At 37.4% G+C, this 18,210-nt stretch overlaps 1 protein-coding gene across 5 annotated transcripts in view; it reads left to right on the forward strand.

Annotated features, from left to right (window-relative positions):
* Positions 1 to 18,210, forward strand: part of TBC1D5 (TBC1 domain family member 5) — a 315,508-nt gene that overhangs the window by 262,672 nt on the left and 34,626 nt on the right. For 4 of the 5 annotated variants that reach the window (XM_085307503.1, XM_085307502.1, XM_085307505.1 and 1 more), the window contains 2 exons: positions 3,558 to 3,623; positions 9,585 to 9,748. In XM_085307503.1, coding sequence (XP_085163629.1) covers positions 3,558 to 3,623; positions 9,585 to 9,748 — 230 coding nt within the window. The remainder of the gene's footprint in view (positions 1 to 3,557; positions 3,624 to 9,584; positions 9,749 to 18,210) is intronic. The other variant, XM_085307504.1, reaches the window with a different exon arrangement.

Below are 18,210 nucleotides of genomic sequence, written 5' to 3' on the forward strand. Positions count from 1 at the left end.
GCTCACCTTCAGTAGTTGTTTCCTGTACTCTGCTAGGCTCAAGGTGTAGTTCCGCTTTTCATCCTCAGACAGCCCATGGCGATGTGTTCTTTGCTAGAAGTATGTAGAGTGATACTGTGTCAATTTGAAGGCTGGTGCTGGGTCCCCTGAGCCACTGCTTGTACTGCATCTTTTTTGCTATTAATCAGATTTGAAAGTGTAAAAGAAGGGAAATAATACTTTACACCCTTGTAGCTCGTCGGTGTTCTTTTTCTTTCCTGTAGCACCCGTATGGTCCAGTCTCAGTCCTGTCATGATGCATTTACATGCCTAGCAGACACTGAGTATGCAGAAATCAGAAGCACAATTATAGCAAAGTTTCTTTTCCAGCAGAGATATTCAGGCAGTAATGGTCACTACAGTTGCTTTACAAAACCCAGATAAGTAGTTTCTCCTTGAATCCTAGAGCAGTCTCAGAAATTGCTTCCAGCCAGCCCTCAATTTTGGGCAAATGTGACCTGAAAAGCAAAGATTTTTTACCYTCTGGATAGAGGAGTAGTCCTCTGGTGGTGGTTTCTTTTCCTTCCTTCAAGTGAAAAGATGGTAAAATGTGAAACAACTTCTATAGGTGGGATCAGGTGTAATTTAATCTTGATATAGCTGGTCAAGGATCACCCTGTTTACACTGGATTTTGCAAGATGTTAGCTAGCATATATGGAAACACACCTTATTTTTGTTATTGCTGTACCTTCAGTRTATGAATCAGAATAAAAACTGTAGTTATGCTGCAGTCATTGTCATGCACAAGCTGTGCACGTATTTCTGTACAACAGGAATACTGATATTTGGTAAAGTTATCAAAAATATGTAAATTAAGGRTGTAATAAGAATAAAACCTACTGTAACACTTCAGTACCAGCAGCTTCCTCTCTCTGTGCTATCTATCCATATGTGGAGCAACACTTGCAGAAGTAATTTAAAGGCAACAAAGTGTAAGTTTACCTTTTAATCAATTGAGATGAAAATTAGTTTTGCTTATTGGTCCAGATCTATACAGTTATCTGCATACAGCCTTAGTTGGATAGTAACGCCAAATGATGGCTGCAACTACATTAGCAAGTGCTGCAATTTTTAAAGAGAAGTCCAAATGGCAATGRAAATATAAATTCTCTTGGAAGCTATCCAGTGACTTTTCTCTGAAGTTTAAATACAGGAACAGCTTACAAAAAGAAATTCCTTATTTGCAATGACACAGTGGTGGAAATAAGCTAAAAAGAGCCCTTTGAAGCACAGCGCAGATATATTGGTGAACCACATCATCTCTATCACGACTTAATTTTAAGTCTTTTAAGTTCTTTGACAAAAGAGAGTATCATCACCCCAAGAAAGTGCTATAAGCTGTGGCTCTCTGGGGAACAGAGTCACTTCCCTGCAGCCCGGAGTGAAGCGCGCTGGGGGACTGGCATTTAGAACATGCCCGAATCCTGAGAATCTCTTAGGCAGCTCATTCGGTTTGTGCTGAACTTCTTAAGTCCTTTCCACTTTGTGTACTAGCTTTTTTGGAACTTTGGATTTTTCTCTTGCTTTTGGGTACCTAAAAGCTACTTTGYGTAGTTTGTAACCTTAAGGTCCTGAAGTTATGGACTAGCTTGAATTAATTGTTTTATATTCCTGTTCATCACTATGTTTTCAGTTCTGCTTAACCTCCTGAAGATTGTTTCTTTAGCTGAGATAGGCAGAAGCAAGGATTTAGGATTTAAATTGATAGACATTTCTGCTTCCAGTAGAACTAATACTCACGCATGCTCAGGTGGACAGTGTAAGAGACCAAAGTACTATAAATCTGAGAGGCAAGAAGTTAGCCATTTTTCTCAGATTATATTAGCCTTTTCAGGTTTTGAATGCTCAAGTAGTGTTGATAATTTAATTTAACTTGCAGAGGGTTGCTAAGTTCAAAGAGATGAAATTGCCTGCCTTAATCTACTTTGCCTTAAGTGTGAGGAAATCATTGGAAACAAAATGTCTTGCAGGACTGGCAAAAATAATCCCATCCCCAGTTCCAAAGCTTTTCTTTGACGCAGTTACCACTCAGTTCACAAGCCAGCAGCAGTGGCAGATGTCACTGATGCTTCTACCTCAAGGGATAGCTTTTGCTGGGCTCAAAATGAGGGATGGCTGTTTTATCTAATCAATAGTAATTATTTCTCACTGTGTTTTTGTACTTGCTGAATTCCTATTAGAAAAATATATATATTTTAGATAATGTAAACAGAAAAGCAACAGACTAATATTTAAAAAATATATAATTGCAAGACTGAAATTCCAGATCAATCTTCACYATTACAAATCACAGTTGAACAAAGTATCTGGACACCTAGTTGGAAATCAGTTTCTCATAATAATATGTAATATAATATATGTTTAATCCTATTCAACCTGTCCACRGTACAGAAGGAGATTGGGTAGCATTGCTGATTACTTATACAAGGTAGGCTGCAAATAGAAAACAGATTAAAATAGTCCCTTGATTTTACACAGTGAAAGAATTCACTGACACGAAGGTTAAATTCAAATGTTGAGTTTGTTGAGTACACTGGACTGTAAGTTGAGCTCRTAGTTTTGAAAGACCAAAAAAATTGGTAACGAGAATATCTTGGAAAAAAAAAACAAAATTGTTGCCCTTTGCATCCCATAGGATTCTTGAGAGCTCAGAAGTGGCATATTGTTTGTTTAGCAATTGGCAATGTGTTGCTAGAAAAAAAAGATTTCTCCTTCGCTCCTTCCTTACGATGTAGACTCTACCTCATTTCTGTATTATTTAAACAGTAGTACAAGATAAAGTTTTCCCTCTAGATCCTTTCCTTTGATTTGAATGCCACTTTATCTCAAGGGCATGTTAGAGGACCAACTTCAAAATGAAGTTCTGCCGAAACTGTTGTCAGCTATTTAGGGAGTTTCCAGRCTACTGTTTGCTTTTATCAGTAGATGTTTCTGAGTTATATGTTGTAACACAAATACCATTTTCAGTCACCTAAATGCCCTAATAAAATGCACTTCATATTGAGAATTGCTTATGAACTGTGTGTCTAGAAAACAAGTAAGCTTTTTCTGAAGGAAAAGAGAAGYTGTGCATACTAATAGCAGCAATAAGTAATAATGAGTAACATAAAATACTGATTAACAAATGCTTTTTTCCTTTTTTTTTAAAAAAAAAAATAATATGCATGCTCTTAGCTAAATATGAAATTTTACCGAGAGTGAAGAGAATATGATACTCCCAAATCAGAACGGCTCTGTCAGGGGGAARCACCAGAAACAAAATGTTTTTGATTGTTCGTTTTAGCTTGGACTTTAATGTAAATCAGCCTCCAAAAAGTACTACTTTTTTTCCTCTTTGGATGTGGCATATAACACGCTGATCCTTAAAACTTCCCGTTCGTTTTTGTCTAGTCTTRCACAGCTCTCTCACAAGACCTTCTGCGCTGGAGTCAGCATCTTGCAGCAGAAGTTACAAGTCTTTACTTCACTGATTCGTGTTTGTTGGGAAAACCTTCTAATGTGTTTATTTGTTTACCAGGGGATGTAGTTGCGGGCAGCGATGCTCAGGTGCCTGGCCCTGTGCAGCATCTCCCAGCCCAACCAGGTACGGCCGCTGTGGCAGCGGGGAGCATTTYGGGGCCCGTGGCATGGGCGCTCGCCATCGCCGGGTTCCTCTCGTGGGGGGTTTCCATCTCCTGCTCACTGCCATCGTCCATCCACCGAGCGGCACTGTTGTGTAGAAAACAAAAAAAAGCAAAAAAGCAGCTGCACTGCTTCCCTCCCTGGCTCTGAGGAGCGCGCCAGAGTCTCCCCGGTTCCCTTCCCTGCCTGCCAGCATCCGTCTGCGTCAAATATGTGTTCGCCGTCTAGTCTGTACTCGACCTCACGCTTTGTCGTGTGCGGCAGTTTGACCATCCGCGTCGCTTTGGGTCGCGTAGCTTCCGCGCGGTTGGTTTTGAGGCRGGTATTCTGGGCTGAGCATCTGCTTTCACGCTCTTAACTAAAGAGAAGTTAACCTGCCTCGGTCTGAAATACTAATGCGCGTGTGTATGTGGAGTGAGTCAGTTTAAATAAATAAAAGAATTCTTACGAAGCAAGCCTTGCTTCCAATTTCAGCATAGGAAAAGGGRGGAAACTATAACTTGCCTGAAATTTAAAAGTCTTATAAAAATCGTGTCACCCTTTTTGCAAACTTTAACACTCCGCACACTGACTATGGCAAATCCAGAGTAACAGATCAGCAGATTTGAATGGTTTTGAATTACAGATAGTGCCTGACTTGTGTTCTTCTTGATGTCTTGTCCTTCACTGTCTTCCAGCTGTGAAAGCTGTTCTTTTTCCGCGGAAAGGGCCGAATTGGGGATCAGCCTCAGTTTTGTGCATTTTTTCCGCATGTCTTTGTCTGAGTCAGATGACCTAGATTTTAGCACTGGCCTCCAGAGGCCCCTGCAACTTAACGTGAACCTAGAGCTTGGTTTCCTTTTTTCTAAGTCTTCTCCACTCCTCTTGTCAGCATCTTTTAGTTTGTCCTTATTATAGATCACATTAAATTTAAACTCTCCTTGTTTCCAAGAGCCTGTGTATCCCCACCGCTGCCCTGCCAGCAGTACCAGCAGTTCAGCTCCTTCTCCCACTACTACCTCTGTTGTATGTTTTCCAAATGGTTTTGAAACAGCCTTGGTAGCCCCGGGGTCAGACGGAGCCCCAGCAAGCTTTAGCAACAGGCAAGTATTGAGCCTGCCAGAAGCCAGCACATAGAGATCGTGTTGCTCCTTTTTGTCTCCAAAGGATGTATATTTTTAGTGCACCAATTATGGGGAATTGTTACTGTTACTATTTTTCTGTCCCTAATGCATTTTTTAAGGCATCCTGTGTGGTATTGCATGCTGGTGACTTACCTCAGTAGTCCTTAGCTTTTTGTTCTGTGTTCTTTAGAAGCATTTATTTGTTTTTCGTACTTGCATTTCCTTCAGCCTGTTTTGTATAGGTTTTAGGATCCTCTGGTTTATGTTCACATGGTCACATATTAGATTAAGAACATGCTACTCTAATCTTCTTTTAATGAGGTACAATGTATTTATCTGAGATTGATAGAAAGAGAGAGAAAAATGAGAGTTTTGATTAGGAGATATTTCCAAGTTGCTGGCTGACTTGCTAAAGAAGAATGAGATATGTTCAGCTAGTTGTTAAATGTAGTTTGTTGCGTCATTTTATCCGTGTTGGTTGTGTGTGGTGGGTAAGGGTCCTTTTCAGTTTTTACTTTTTTTTTCCCTCCTGAGGACTAATCCAGAATTAGCCACTCTCTTGAATGAGCTATGAGCAGTTGAGAGAGGAGGAGATGCCATGCTATCATTACAAAGCGTGCTGAATCAGCAAGACATGCTACAGAGACGATGCAAATGGCATTTTTTATCTAATCCTCCTAAAATCCTGAAATGTCTCTGTTGATGTTACTCTATTTCCAGAATTATAGAAGGATTGTTAATGCCTCCAAAATTGGTGCACACATAATACATCTAAAAGGCTTCAGAAGCTTTGTGGTGACTTCAGTTATGCAAACACTCCCTGTGGCAGCTCCATTAAACTTCTGTCTTGAGAGAATTAGAGGTAACTTCTTGTTACAGGCAAAATATGTATGATCGGTATAGCTTTCAGCTTTCTTCTTATTTCCAGTTGTAAAAATGATGATATCTTTGGAAACTGTAAAAGCTTGTTATAAGGTAAGTCTGCTTTATGACTTGCAACAAACTCTGTAATTCTTCAGATGTGCTATTCCTTCTATCTTTTTTACTTTTTAATCCTTTCCCCCCAAATAATCAGTGTCACAGTGGTGTTCACAGACTTGGAGTCAGCATAAAATTTTAAGTTTCATGGTAATAAATTTCTCAGATTTGCTTATTTCTGTTAAACAGTCAGATACTACTGACCGGCATCCTAAGCTTTCTTCCTACCTGCCATTTGGTTATAAAACATACAACAATACTATTTTTTATAACTTGTGTTTCAGTGTATCTCTTAGTTTCATAACATCTCATGTTGCTTTTATTTTTCATCTTCATTGTATTTTATACTCCATAAGAAGCAGATTATTCAAAGCTCTTAATTTTGTTTGAGCAAATTCCCTTTTGGAACAGTACTATTGTTCTGTCCACAAAATCCTCCTTATACACATTTCTTCTCTTGTTTGAGTATGCAAGTAGTTATATATTTCATTTTTCTAGATTGTGATTTGTCATTTGCAGCCTAGGTGTTTAATAAGCAAAACATTTACCAATAGCATAGCCTGTCATTTCAATTTATTATATGTCAGACTTTTTTCCTTAAAACAGAGAGAATATAGAAAAGAATTCATTTCCTTATAAAGCATTTTTCTATTATTTCACTGGGTTGTACTTTATTGTGTTTTATGTGCATGCATTCATTAAAAATACTTCAAGTGTCTCTTATTTACAGTATCTTTGAAATTTTACTACATAATCTGCTTATTCAGAGGTGAAGCAGGTTAAGCACAGGCCATACAGTGGAGAAGTGTGTGAAAAACATACATTGCTACTCATTTACTTTACCAACACTTTTCTTATTTTTAGTTTTAATCTAGTGCGATATCTTCTCATTAATAAGATGGGAAAGAAAGGTCATTTAGTCCAATTTATACATAATAGAATATTTTTATTGTAATTTATTGTCAATTAAATAGATTTTTTTTATGTTCAGCTTTTATATTTGATACTCCATTTAGCTGTGTATGAGTTTTTTTTATAAACATCTTATTTACTAAAGTATGACTTTCCATCTGTCCCAAAAGTATTCATAACTTTTACTTACTATGAAACCACACTTACATTATAAATTGCCACTGTGAAATGCATGAAAAGTCACCTTCTTACATGAAAGCAGCTGTAAGGATAATGGTGTTTATTGCCGAGTGACATAAATTTATCCTAAAACTAGAAATCCTCTTAGAACTTCCTTGTTAGTGAATTATTTCTTCTGTTTGCTATGCAGTGCTTTTTTCTTTTCATACAATAACACAGAATCACAGAATAGTTGAGGTTGGAAGGGACCTCTGGAGATCATCTAGTCCAACCCCCCTGCTCAAGCAGGGTCACCTAGAGCACGTTAGACAGGGTTGCATTCAGGCGGGCCTTGAAGATCTCCAGAGAAGGAGACTCCACAACCTCTCTGGGCAGCCTGGTCCAGTGCTCTGTCACTCTCACAGGGAAGAAGCTTTTCCTTATATTCAGACAGAACTTCCTGTGTTTCAGTTTGTGCCCATTGCCTCTTATCCTGTCGCTGGACACTGCTGAAAAGAGTCCAGCCCTATGCCCTTGACTCCTCACCCCCTAAGGTATTTGTAGGCATTGATGAGATTCYCCCCTCAGTCTTCTCCTCCCCAGGCTGAAGAGGCCCAGCTCTCGCAGCCATTCCTTATAGGGCAGGTGCTCCAGTCCCCTAATCATCTTTGTAGCCCTACGCTGGACTCTTTCCAGTAGCCCCTTGTCTCTTTTTTACGGGGGAGCCCAGAACTGGACACAGTACTCGAGATGAGGCCTCACCCGGGCTGAGTAGAGGGGCAGGATCACCTCCCTCGACCTGCTGGCAACRSTCTTCCTAATGCAGCCCAGATACCATTAGCCTTCCTGGCCACAAGGGCACATTGGTGGCTCATAGTCGACTAGTTGTCCACTAGCACTCCCAGGAGTTTCTCTGCAGAGCTCACTCATTTAATCCACACTTCCTGAGCTTGCCTAGAAGGATGTTATGGGAGATAGTGTCAAAAGCCTTGCTGAAGTCAAGGGAGACAACATCCACTGCTCTCCCCTCATTTTCACAGCCAGTCATTCCATCCTAGAAGGCTATCAGATTGGTTAATAAGCAGGATTTCCCCTTGGAGAATCCATGCTGACTACTCCTGACCACCTTCTTTTCCTCTGTATGCTTGGAGGTAACATCCAGAATGAGCTGTTCTGTCATGTTTCCAGGGATAGAGGTGAGACTGAAGTAGAAAAGGTGATGTGGAGGTGTCTAAAGGAAAGGAAGAGGCACACAGAAGAGTGCCACAAGGGTATGAGAAGGATATAAAGTGTCAGAGATCATGGGAGAGAAGAGCAAAATAACGCACTAGAGAATGAAAGAGAATATGGGAACCAGTTTATATAACATCTTTTTATTTCCAGGAAACTCTGGGAATATTAAATCCAGTTCTTTTTCTCTTTTTTTGGCCTTCTTTTCAGTCGATTTTGTTGCATGTGATGTTTTGTTCGTTGCCAGGTTCACCCATTCTCATTTAATAGTCATCTTTCTAAGATCCCCTTTCAAATAGATCTGCATTTATTGCCTTTAAGAAAATGTTGCTGGTTGCGTGTGGCTGTGGCTGTGCAGTGCAAACTTTGGCACTGCCCTCAGGTGACCCCTGCCAAGCAGGGCCCCGCTTGCTTCCACACCTCTTAGGGAAGATCTTAGGGAAGATCTTAGATGACTGAGTAATATTAAGATGTTTTCTGCAGAATTGGTTTTGCTAGTTATTTGCTTTTGTTTAAAATGTGCAATCTCAACATACCTAGTTGTGTTTTGTATCGAAAGCTGAATTTCTTCCCGTGTTTTCTACAGCCTTTTCTGTCTCTGATATAATTGTATTATATCATGGTAGATTGACTTCCATATATACACAATGGAAAGGTTTTCTCAAAACTAGCATCTGTCCAGATGCAAAGTTTTCTTAATTAAATTTAATGAAAACTGACGTGTTACTTTTAATTTCAGAGCTATTCAAATAATATTTTAAGTTAAATATCCCAAAACATTTTATCGGCCTCAGCTGGGAATAGTGGTCTTTGTTAAAGACTGATTGGCTAGGTATAATGTCATGTTGTAACATCTCAGGCCTATCTGCCCAGTCAGACATCTTCTTGATGGTGATGGAGAACACTAGGTCCTTCAGAAAAGATACATGAACTGACAATAAGCAAATACTAACTAGGCTTCAGCAAAATCTCTGTTAGGTGTTAAGCTTTAAAATTTGAAGTAAGTGTAACTTAAGTTCTTTCCCAACCTTTTCTTACTGTTTCCTGTTATAAGTCTAAATGTCATCTAGATGTTAAATGTCCAACTCATACTTGGAATCTGATGTTTTTGTTCTCAGGTTTGTTTGTCAGGTTGTTTGTTGGGGGAAAAAAGGGATTTCCTTTCCTTTGAGGTGTCCTTTAGCTCATTAGGAGGTAGAGAGAGAAGAAGCTCCTCAGTCTGTGGATATAATATAGAATATATACAGAGGGATAGTATTTTATATATATATAGTATATATGCATATACTATATATAGTATATAAGTATGAGTATGTATATATATACACTGATTAAGATTTTCTGTTTTTCTCTTGCATAAAGTTCTGTGTATATCAGAATAGTTCTTCAGTCTCACAATGCATGTTGACATGCTTCAAAATTTCATTCTGTGTTGAGCTGTCTGTGAATCTCATTGAATGTCGACTGAGATGGGAAGTATTTACAGGAAAAAGAAACTGCCCATTGATTAATTTTTTTGTTACTTTATGCTTATTTTACAGGCCAAAATTCAAAAAACATCAGTTCATCTCCAAGCATAGAGAGCTTGTCTGGAGGACGTGAATTTACAGGATCTCCTCCTTTATCTGCATCAAAAAAGGATTCCTTTTTCAGTACAATCTCCCGTTCCCGTTCCCAAAGCAAAACTATGAGCAGAAAAGAATCTGTGAGTTCTTTAACTTTCTAAGCTATTTTAATGTCACACTGCATTGCTTGCTAGAGCCATTTCTCTCATTCATTAAGCACTTGCACTTGCAAATATTTCCCTAAGCACAAATTAATGGCAAAAGCAGAACTAAGCTATTTCAACTGTTTCCACTGAGTAACCTCTCCATTATGTCTTCCATCCCATAATCTTACTTAAAATGAAACTGTGTAAGTGTCTGATGCATCTGAAAAGGAGGAAGGAACTCCTGTAGGTTTATTTGCTTCATTAGACTTTTGGTGTAGTCCTGAAGTTACTGAACAGTTCAGTAGGGAGCGCGAATGCTCAACGGATCCCAACATGTCTGTCTGTCTGTCCCTGAAATTCCCTAACACATCAGAGGTTTCCCAGCGTGTGTAGCATATGCAGTCTGTATTCACAGTTTTATTTCCTGCACAGTCCTGACCTTCCATCTAGCCACAAGCAACTTTTATTTAGGCAGATTATTTTCATCTGAGAAAATCTGTTTTTACATTAAATGAGTGCACACAAAAAAATTCTTGTCCCATCAAAGAACTTCTAGGAGTACAAATTTAATAAACTTCATAAGCAAATGTACATGCAGGAAGATTCTTATTAGACATACATAGGTTTTGCACTTTCTGCTGATCAGAAACTAACCATGTAATAAACAGAAAAGGTTGAACTTTTTTGTAAGGTGGAGGCAGCATGATTTTTTCCATTCCATTTTTACAAATCCATATTCATACAACTTGCCAAGGATTTCAGTAAGTAGGAATTGTAATAATAATAGAAATATTTCTGATTACATCATTCTTCAGGTGTTCAAGATCTTAGAAATACAGAGCTAAAATAGTGTAAAAATTTAATCTGAATTTCTTAGCATTTTAGTCTTTAAGCAGAAGAATCTTCAGATTAATACATCATATTTTCAGTTTGAGATTTAAAATGTTCTGTCTTAAGGAAATTCACAACTTTGCACAATTTTGTTCAGATTTTGTTCAGTAAAAGAGAGAGTTTAATTCTTTTTCCATTTGTTTTAACATTATCTTAGGAAAAAAGCTGTGTTTTGAAGTTAATCAGGAAGCTTTAGTTTTGGTTTGTGGGCATCTCTGAAGTTTTGAACTGAATTTAAAGCTAAAAGAACAACTTAATATCTCTCTGCTTATTAAAGAAAAATAAAAATACCAATGCTGTTTTTTTTAACATAGTTTAACAAGATCTAGATCCAGTTTTCATTTACAAACCAGCATGACCAAAACTTTCTTTTTCTTGCACTTTCTTCTTTGTTTTCTAATAATAGATGTAGAATTTTTCATGCTACCACTCATACTCAGTTAGAATCCCTTAAAATCCATTCAGTTAATTCATTTCCAAAATTTGTGAAATACTATTTTTTCTAAAGATTTTGGAAAAGTATTCTTTGGAACAGACTATAGTCTTTATGATAATATTCAGTGGATCTGTAATCATGCACAGCATAAATTTTCAAAAGCATTCTTTGAACTATGTGATATACTTTATAATATAGCTTATGACAATTTAACAGGCAGAAAATGTTTTAGGCTACCAAAATTGATTTCCTTATGTTAAATTTTTGACTGCCTTGTTATATAAGAGAAAGGAATTTGTAGCAGGTCAACTGCCAAGAGGAAAAAGTTTATTTAAATCTCTTCTTGATTGCTGAAAATGATGATAGTTTTTTATTTTTCCCTATATTTCATGATACCTAGTTTTCCATGTAAAGAAAAAACCACAAAGACTTAATCCTATGGTCCCAAAAGAGTTGCATCTGATTTTCTCCAGTCCTATTTGTCTGGAGACAAAAGCTAGCAAAAGACTTTAAAACGTGATGGATTGACATCTTTGTTTGTTGTATAAAACAGAACTGATTTAAATTTTTACATTTTTATCTAGTGTTTATAGAGGTTATGTTAATAAATAATGGGGAAATCACCTTGGTGGGAATATGGCAATGCATCGTTCAGTTTATAAAAAGGTTGGTTTTAAATCGACCATTCTTGGTGTAGGGAAAGAAGGCGATTCCATTTTCCCTTTATCTTTTTACTCCTAATTAATGCCTTTACCAAGGACAGTGGGAATGGAATACATACATAAAAATAGCACTTGATACTGACTTGAGATTTAAAAAAAAAGTGATTATTGCAGACTGGGAGTCATTTATTATTGTTATCACAGCATGAACAGGAATATCATCAACACAGGACAAACTGGAATGTGGCATGTCTAAATTTGTTCTCCTAAAGCCTATCCAACATACTGGATTTCTTGTAGAAGAGTTATAGTCAAAATTGATACTTAACTTGTTTCATTGCCTCCAAGAATAGGATGCCTCCATTTCTCATATTGAGAACTTCTTAAGGTAGTAAAATTTGTGTTAGGTTTAGTTTTCTAAAATTTTATTTCCTCTCAAATCCAAAGACCAATGGCATGGGTTTTTCTCCTGTTACTGTTGTCAGAAACAACATTATTTAGTCAAGGCAGTGAATCTACAGCCTCAGGGCTAAACACACAGTATTTGATCATGTGTTGGTAATTCATGGCAGTCGGATGTTTGTCACGTTGCTATCGAGTGGCCATAAGGTGTCTGTTAAGGTGAGACCCCCCAGATGTGTTTGTGGCTATTTTCCACTCAGCAATGAAATGGTTCCCTGCCTTTTTATGTATGATGCTACTTTCCGACAGCCATAACATGCAATATCTGGAGCCATCTTTCCATAAACCTGAACAGGAACAGGATAGACCATTATCGTCTTAGCAGGACTTCTGTCTTCTGGCAGGATCCATAGTGCTGGCATAAAGTCCAAGAAATTTTCCTGACATTGCTTGCCTACTACCCTCTCCTTTTAGCCGAGCTGGGCAATGGGTTACATTTGTAGTCCCTTTTATTTCTCATTCCATTTAATTTACTTCTCCAGCAAGCATTAAGGACAATCCGTTCCTGTTTTTGCCAAATAGCAAAGCTTATTAGACCTTGATTTTGGCAAATATAGTTGGCTAGTCTGTTTCTGGCAGAAAATTCTATAAATGGCTCTTGGTCATAGAGATACGCTGGAGAGGGAACTCTGGCCCAGCTGGGTCAACTAACATAAACATTTTTAAAACTTTCATGAAATAAAAGCAAGAGAAAGAGGGTTTTGTCTGAATAGAGTGTTTTGATTTGGAGAAACTGTATATTTTAGTAAGGTAAAATTCTAAATAAAAGGTTTCAAGTTACGAAAAATTAAACAATAATTTTGAAAATAAATTAAAGTTCCCAAAAATAAAACATTTTTAGAGAAACTCTGGAGAAATTTGTTTTCTTTACTGGAACAATTGGTAAACATGGACACATTTATAAGACATTTTGAGCAAACAGAATCATCATTTCTTAGCAAAAAATTCAAGAACAAAAGTGTCATGCATCATGCTGATTTTGATTATATAGAACTGTTAATTAAATCAAATTTAACAACATATGCTGTTGTCCCCACAAGCAGGTAGAAACAACTGTTACTGTCCATGATTTGCATAGCTAGTTTGTCTGATTTGAAGTTAGCCATGAGTAACTCTACAAATTAGAAAATTAATATATGCCATTATTTTTAACTGAATAGGCATCTGCTCTACTGATTTAGGAGCCTAATTTTAAGCATACAAGCTTGACAATTTTGCTGAAACAACAGTAGCATGAAAAATCAAAGGGGTGATACAAATACTAGAGACCACAGAAAATAATCATGCGTGCAAGCATTTTTTTGAAGAAGAAGATCATGTCTTTTGTGCCTGTTAAACATGTTGGAGGCTTTTTCATTCTGGTATATCTTTTCCCTGAACTATATATTCTTTTTAAAATCTCTTTAAAAGATTTTAAACAGCATATCTATGTCAGTCCATATTTATTCATGGTGCRCATTTCTTAGGAAATAAAAATGCACTGATGAAAAACTGCCAGAGCAGGATGTTGGATTTTCTGGCCTAAAGTTAAAGACATGATGGTTGTTCTGAATACATTAAGTTTAATGAACTTCAGTGCCTTAATGTTTTACTGCAGTTAATATTATGGGACATTTGTCTTTGTTATTCCAAAGTGATAGGCCAAAGTCAATTCAGACACCTGAAAAAAGTCATTTATTTAGTATTTCAGCACTGGCCTTCATTTTAGAGGTAGACGAAAAGAATATTAAATTGGAGGTGCTGCCAGGTCACGTGAACAGAGTTCGTAGAAATACCGCTGAGATATTTTGGAAGTGTGATGCTCTTCTCAGTTTCCTTCCTCAGACACCCACAAAATGCTATTACTCAAATAGAAGAGCTGTAAACAGTACAAGGAAAAATAAGCTGCTKCTTAAAGTTTTTTATTAGAAATACTTAAGACAGCTGTATGCATGAGTGGCAGCCTTGAAGTCTAATGCTCCTTATCTTTTTTGGAGTAATTCATTTCAAGGAAAAAAAAAACTGTACTGTGATAAAAACAGGAAGTTAATTGCTTAGAAAAGAAGATGAATAAAAATCCAAGTGGCTCTGCAGTGCTCTGTCTGTCATATTGTGAGCAATAAGCGTGTATACAGARCAGATCTCTGGGGCCATTTGGAAGATTTTTGAAATGTCAGTGTAAACTGTTGTCTTTCTCTGGCTAAAAGAGACCCAGATAAAAGCAGCTGAATTTTACATACCAGTAACTTCTGCGTAGAAGCAATTTAGGACTATATAATTTGGAAGACAGCAGTAAGAACATTTTAAATTATTGGACTGTTAAGCAAAACATAAAAAATATCAAAATCACTAATAACTGAGACTATCAGCAAYGTTTTGAAAAGGATCAGAGTGACTTAGGAGCCAAAAAGTAGTATGATCATTAACTCCAAAGCAGTCATGTCGCCGTGAGCACTGCAGGTGTAGGAATTTGCTCTGTGTATGCTCTTCCTGCAGATTAATCACTGAGTTAGTGTTTTGGCACCCCAGTGGCGAAGGGAAATAAAATATTTGAACATCTAAACTGGTGACTTGAGCTCTTCTCCTTTCCATTGGCAATCTAGACAACTTCTAAGAGGAAATTTAGATGAGATGACTCCCACCTTTTGGGTTTTCATGTGTACATCAGCTTTGAAGTAAGCCATAAATCACTGTTTTATTTAGACTTACACATCCCTGCCATTTTGTCCCTTCATCCTGCTCTTCAAGATAACACCAAAAATTACTTTCCAATTCTGTGAAGATCTCAGAGCTCTGCACTGAATTCTCAGCAAAAACACAGACATGAGTGAGAGACATCTTTCTAAATCAGACTTTTTTTTCTTAAGATGGAAAGGGCTTTTGTATTTGGGGGATTTAAGTGAATATTAGTTTAATTGAGCACTTTGAGAGTTATTCATAAGGGCTGTGTGTATGTTAAACTGTGTGTATTAAAACACGTATTCAGACACCAGAATTAAGAATAATTACCTCAGTGCATCCCACTTAACCATTTTGGTAACATTCAACCAAATATTTTTGTAGCATAGTATTGAAGCATGGAACATGCACTTTATTTGTTGCAGRCTATATGCTTTCAAGAATACTTATTATATTGTTTCAGAGCGCTCTAAAAGTGTGTGTTTTTTCTCATCCTGTCACATTTGTTTTGCACTTACCGCAGCAGGCCTATCCAATCTTAGAGGCCAAAAATGTGTGTAGTGGATGGGCAGAAAGCCATTCAAACGTGATACTGAAACATAATGGAGGAAATGCAAATCTCAGTTGCTTGTATGTTTGTTTATAGCTATTTCCAAAATACTTGTGATCATACTATCTGACATAATATCTCAGCTGTATTATTTATGCAGAAATACTACAAAATAATTAAGAGGCAATGTCAGCAGCAGTAGTGATAGATAACTTTTATGAGGATTTTTCTTAAAAGGGATCATTTCCATTTCCTCAGCTTTCTGTTCTCTGATTTACAAGTGAAATAGCACAGATTTTCTCTGTTGGTCAGTGACTACCTATCCACAATCAATTACATGTGATTTTGTTGCATTCGAGGCATTAAGGTCTCCTGGCTTTTCATGGTTTTGTTCATAAACTGTCTCTCCGTCGTGCCATGGTGCAGTGCTAGCAGGTGGAGTTGCACAGGTAGCCGCAAGCCACATTAGCTCCTGCACGTCTTGTGTCTGCTTGAGAAGCAGCTTTCTTTCTGTCTCTACTTTCTTTGCCTCTAGACATTTTGTATGTTCGTCTTTCTCCGTCTTCTTGGTAAAGAGAGGGTGTCAGAGGACAGGAGTTGGTATTTGGAAGAGCACAGTATGCCCAGGCTAGCTGAGCCTGAGCTGTGTTCGTGCTCGAGCAGCCTGGTTGCAGCAGCGACGCTGRCCTGCCTTGAAGCTCTTTCAGGAGCACGTTGTTCCACAGTGGGAGCTGGTTTGGAAAATGTCCAGGCCGATGGTCCTTTGCCACTTACTGTCTCCCAGCAAGGTGAAATGCAGCAAACTAAGCTGCCTGCAAYAGCATGAGCCTGGCAAATAGGCTTTGAAATGTTCCAGCTATTTTTTCTGCCATTTCCAAATGCAATAGATCTGTCAGAGGGATAGGGAGCTCCTCCAAGGCTCCATCTTTCATTTATTTCCAAATGTCACTGTATCTAAATATGTTTAGATGTAATTGTTTTAGGAGACTCTAAATCATATAACTAAATACTTACAAATGAACATAATGAAATGAAGTGTTTTGCCTGCAAGTCTATAATCCTAAGATTWTATAAATAAAAATTTTTACCTTGTTTTCCCAATATGAGCTACTGAATAGTGTGCTCCCAGTTAACGTGCTCTGAAAGGATCCACTTGTTCATACCCACCTCGCAGAACTAGAGGGCAAGGAAGAGGCAAAGAGACTTACTTTTGTTTGGAAGAACAGGAGAAATATGTGGCCACTAAGCATTATATATCTTATTTCAGAAAAGCCACAGATAGTTAATACATTTAAAAAAAATACACCGGCAAAATATTTCACCCATGTTCACATTTAAAGAGAGTAAGAAAAACATGTTTTTTCTTGCATTTAAAAAGTGAGGCTCTCCTTAAACTATGCTAATGATTGAGYGTTAGAAAGTTGAGTGTTGGAAGGAACAGTTCTTGGGTCATTGTCTATCAGAAGAACGGCAGCGCGTTGTGGTGCGGGGTGGGAAGTGTTTGCTTGTGTTTTTTTAAGTAGATTGCACAGGAAGGCTGAATTTTGTATTTAGTCACTTACTAACAAACTGTTGGTTCTATTTATGCGTACATAGCTTAGAAGAAYGTTAGGCGATGCCATGTCTTTCTCTGTTGTTACTGAAAGCACACAAAGGAAGTCAGGAGTGCACTAATGCTCAAGAAAACRTGCCTTTGCAGATGAATGCATTCCAAAACTTTAATTTATTGGCAAATTTTTCTTGGTCTCATCTTAGTTTTCTTGTTTTTGATTCTTACTTTTCATCAAAACATTCTGAACCAATAGAATATTTCTTGCAGTGTTGGTCCATAAGCTGATTTAAGTTAGCTCTTAGGAGTTACACTGAATGTTTTGTTGACCTTTCTTACGTGCTTCATTTTTTTTTTCATTTTCCTCAGTCCCATTCCCCTGTCCATTGAGAGGGCTGTTGCTGACACATCTTCAGTTCATTATTTATTCCCTAAAGACAATGCAGTTGCAGTTCCGTTGCAGGTTTCCAGCTAAATAGTTATTCTCCTGAATTTATTTCTTTGAGCAGACAAGAATTTATTGTGCCCTGAAATGTTTCAATTTTGACAGCACAGAGTTTTGATCTTACACTTCTATGATTACTTTTTAACTAGTTCATTTGTGCTTCCTTCTGCATACTTGGATTGATTTTGAAACATACAGTACTATCAAAGAGCACAGTTTCCATCTTGGAAAGCAGTGTATCAAAGTAGTGGGCAAGACAGGGAGAAAAGAGCTAAAAAGTATGGTGGGGAGAGTATGCTTTCATAGGTTTTTCAGTCTGCTCATCATCCTTTAATGTGGATATCTATTCTACTGTTCCCTTTATTAACATGACAGAGGATTTTATTGTGCTTTAAATGTTCTGATCTAGCAAACTATTAAAATAAGTATGCAGCTATAAGCAAATATATAATCCTGTTTGCTACTCCAAGCATCTATGCTTGCTGGTAATACACGTGAAACTAAGAGAGACTTTTAAAAACATAAGAAGAGAGAAAAGACAGATGTTCCTATTTAACCTTCATCATACCACCCTGGAATAGTACAAGCAGAGTGGAAAGAGTAAAATGGTGTAAAATAAAAACATCACTGTGCATGCAGTCTATAGGAATTAAATTTATATTCATAAGATTTACCTGAAAATACTGTGCTTAAAGCATTGAATGTTATTGAAAATATACTCAAAAGAATATAAAACTAGCTGCTATGAGGATGAAAAAAGTACAAAACATGAGTAACTTTTTATGTTTGGAGGTGTATAAATA

This window comes from Rhea americana, unplaced genomic scaffold (genome assembly GCF_003343005.1).
Source record: "Rhea americana isolate MKP2758 unplaced genomic scaffold, rheAme1 scaffold_26, whole genome shotgun sequence".
Lineage (NCBI taxonomy): Eukaryota > Metazoa > Chordata > Aves > Rheiformes > Rheidae > Rhea > Rhea americana.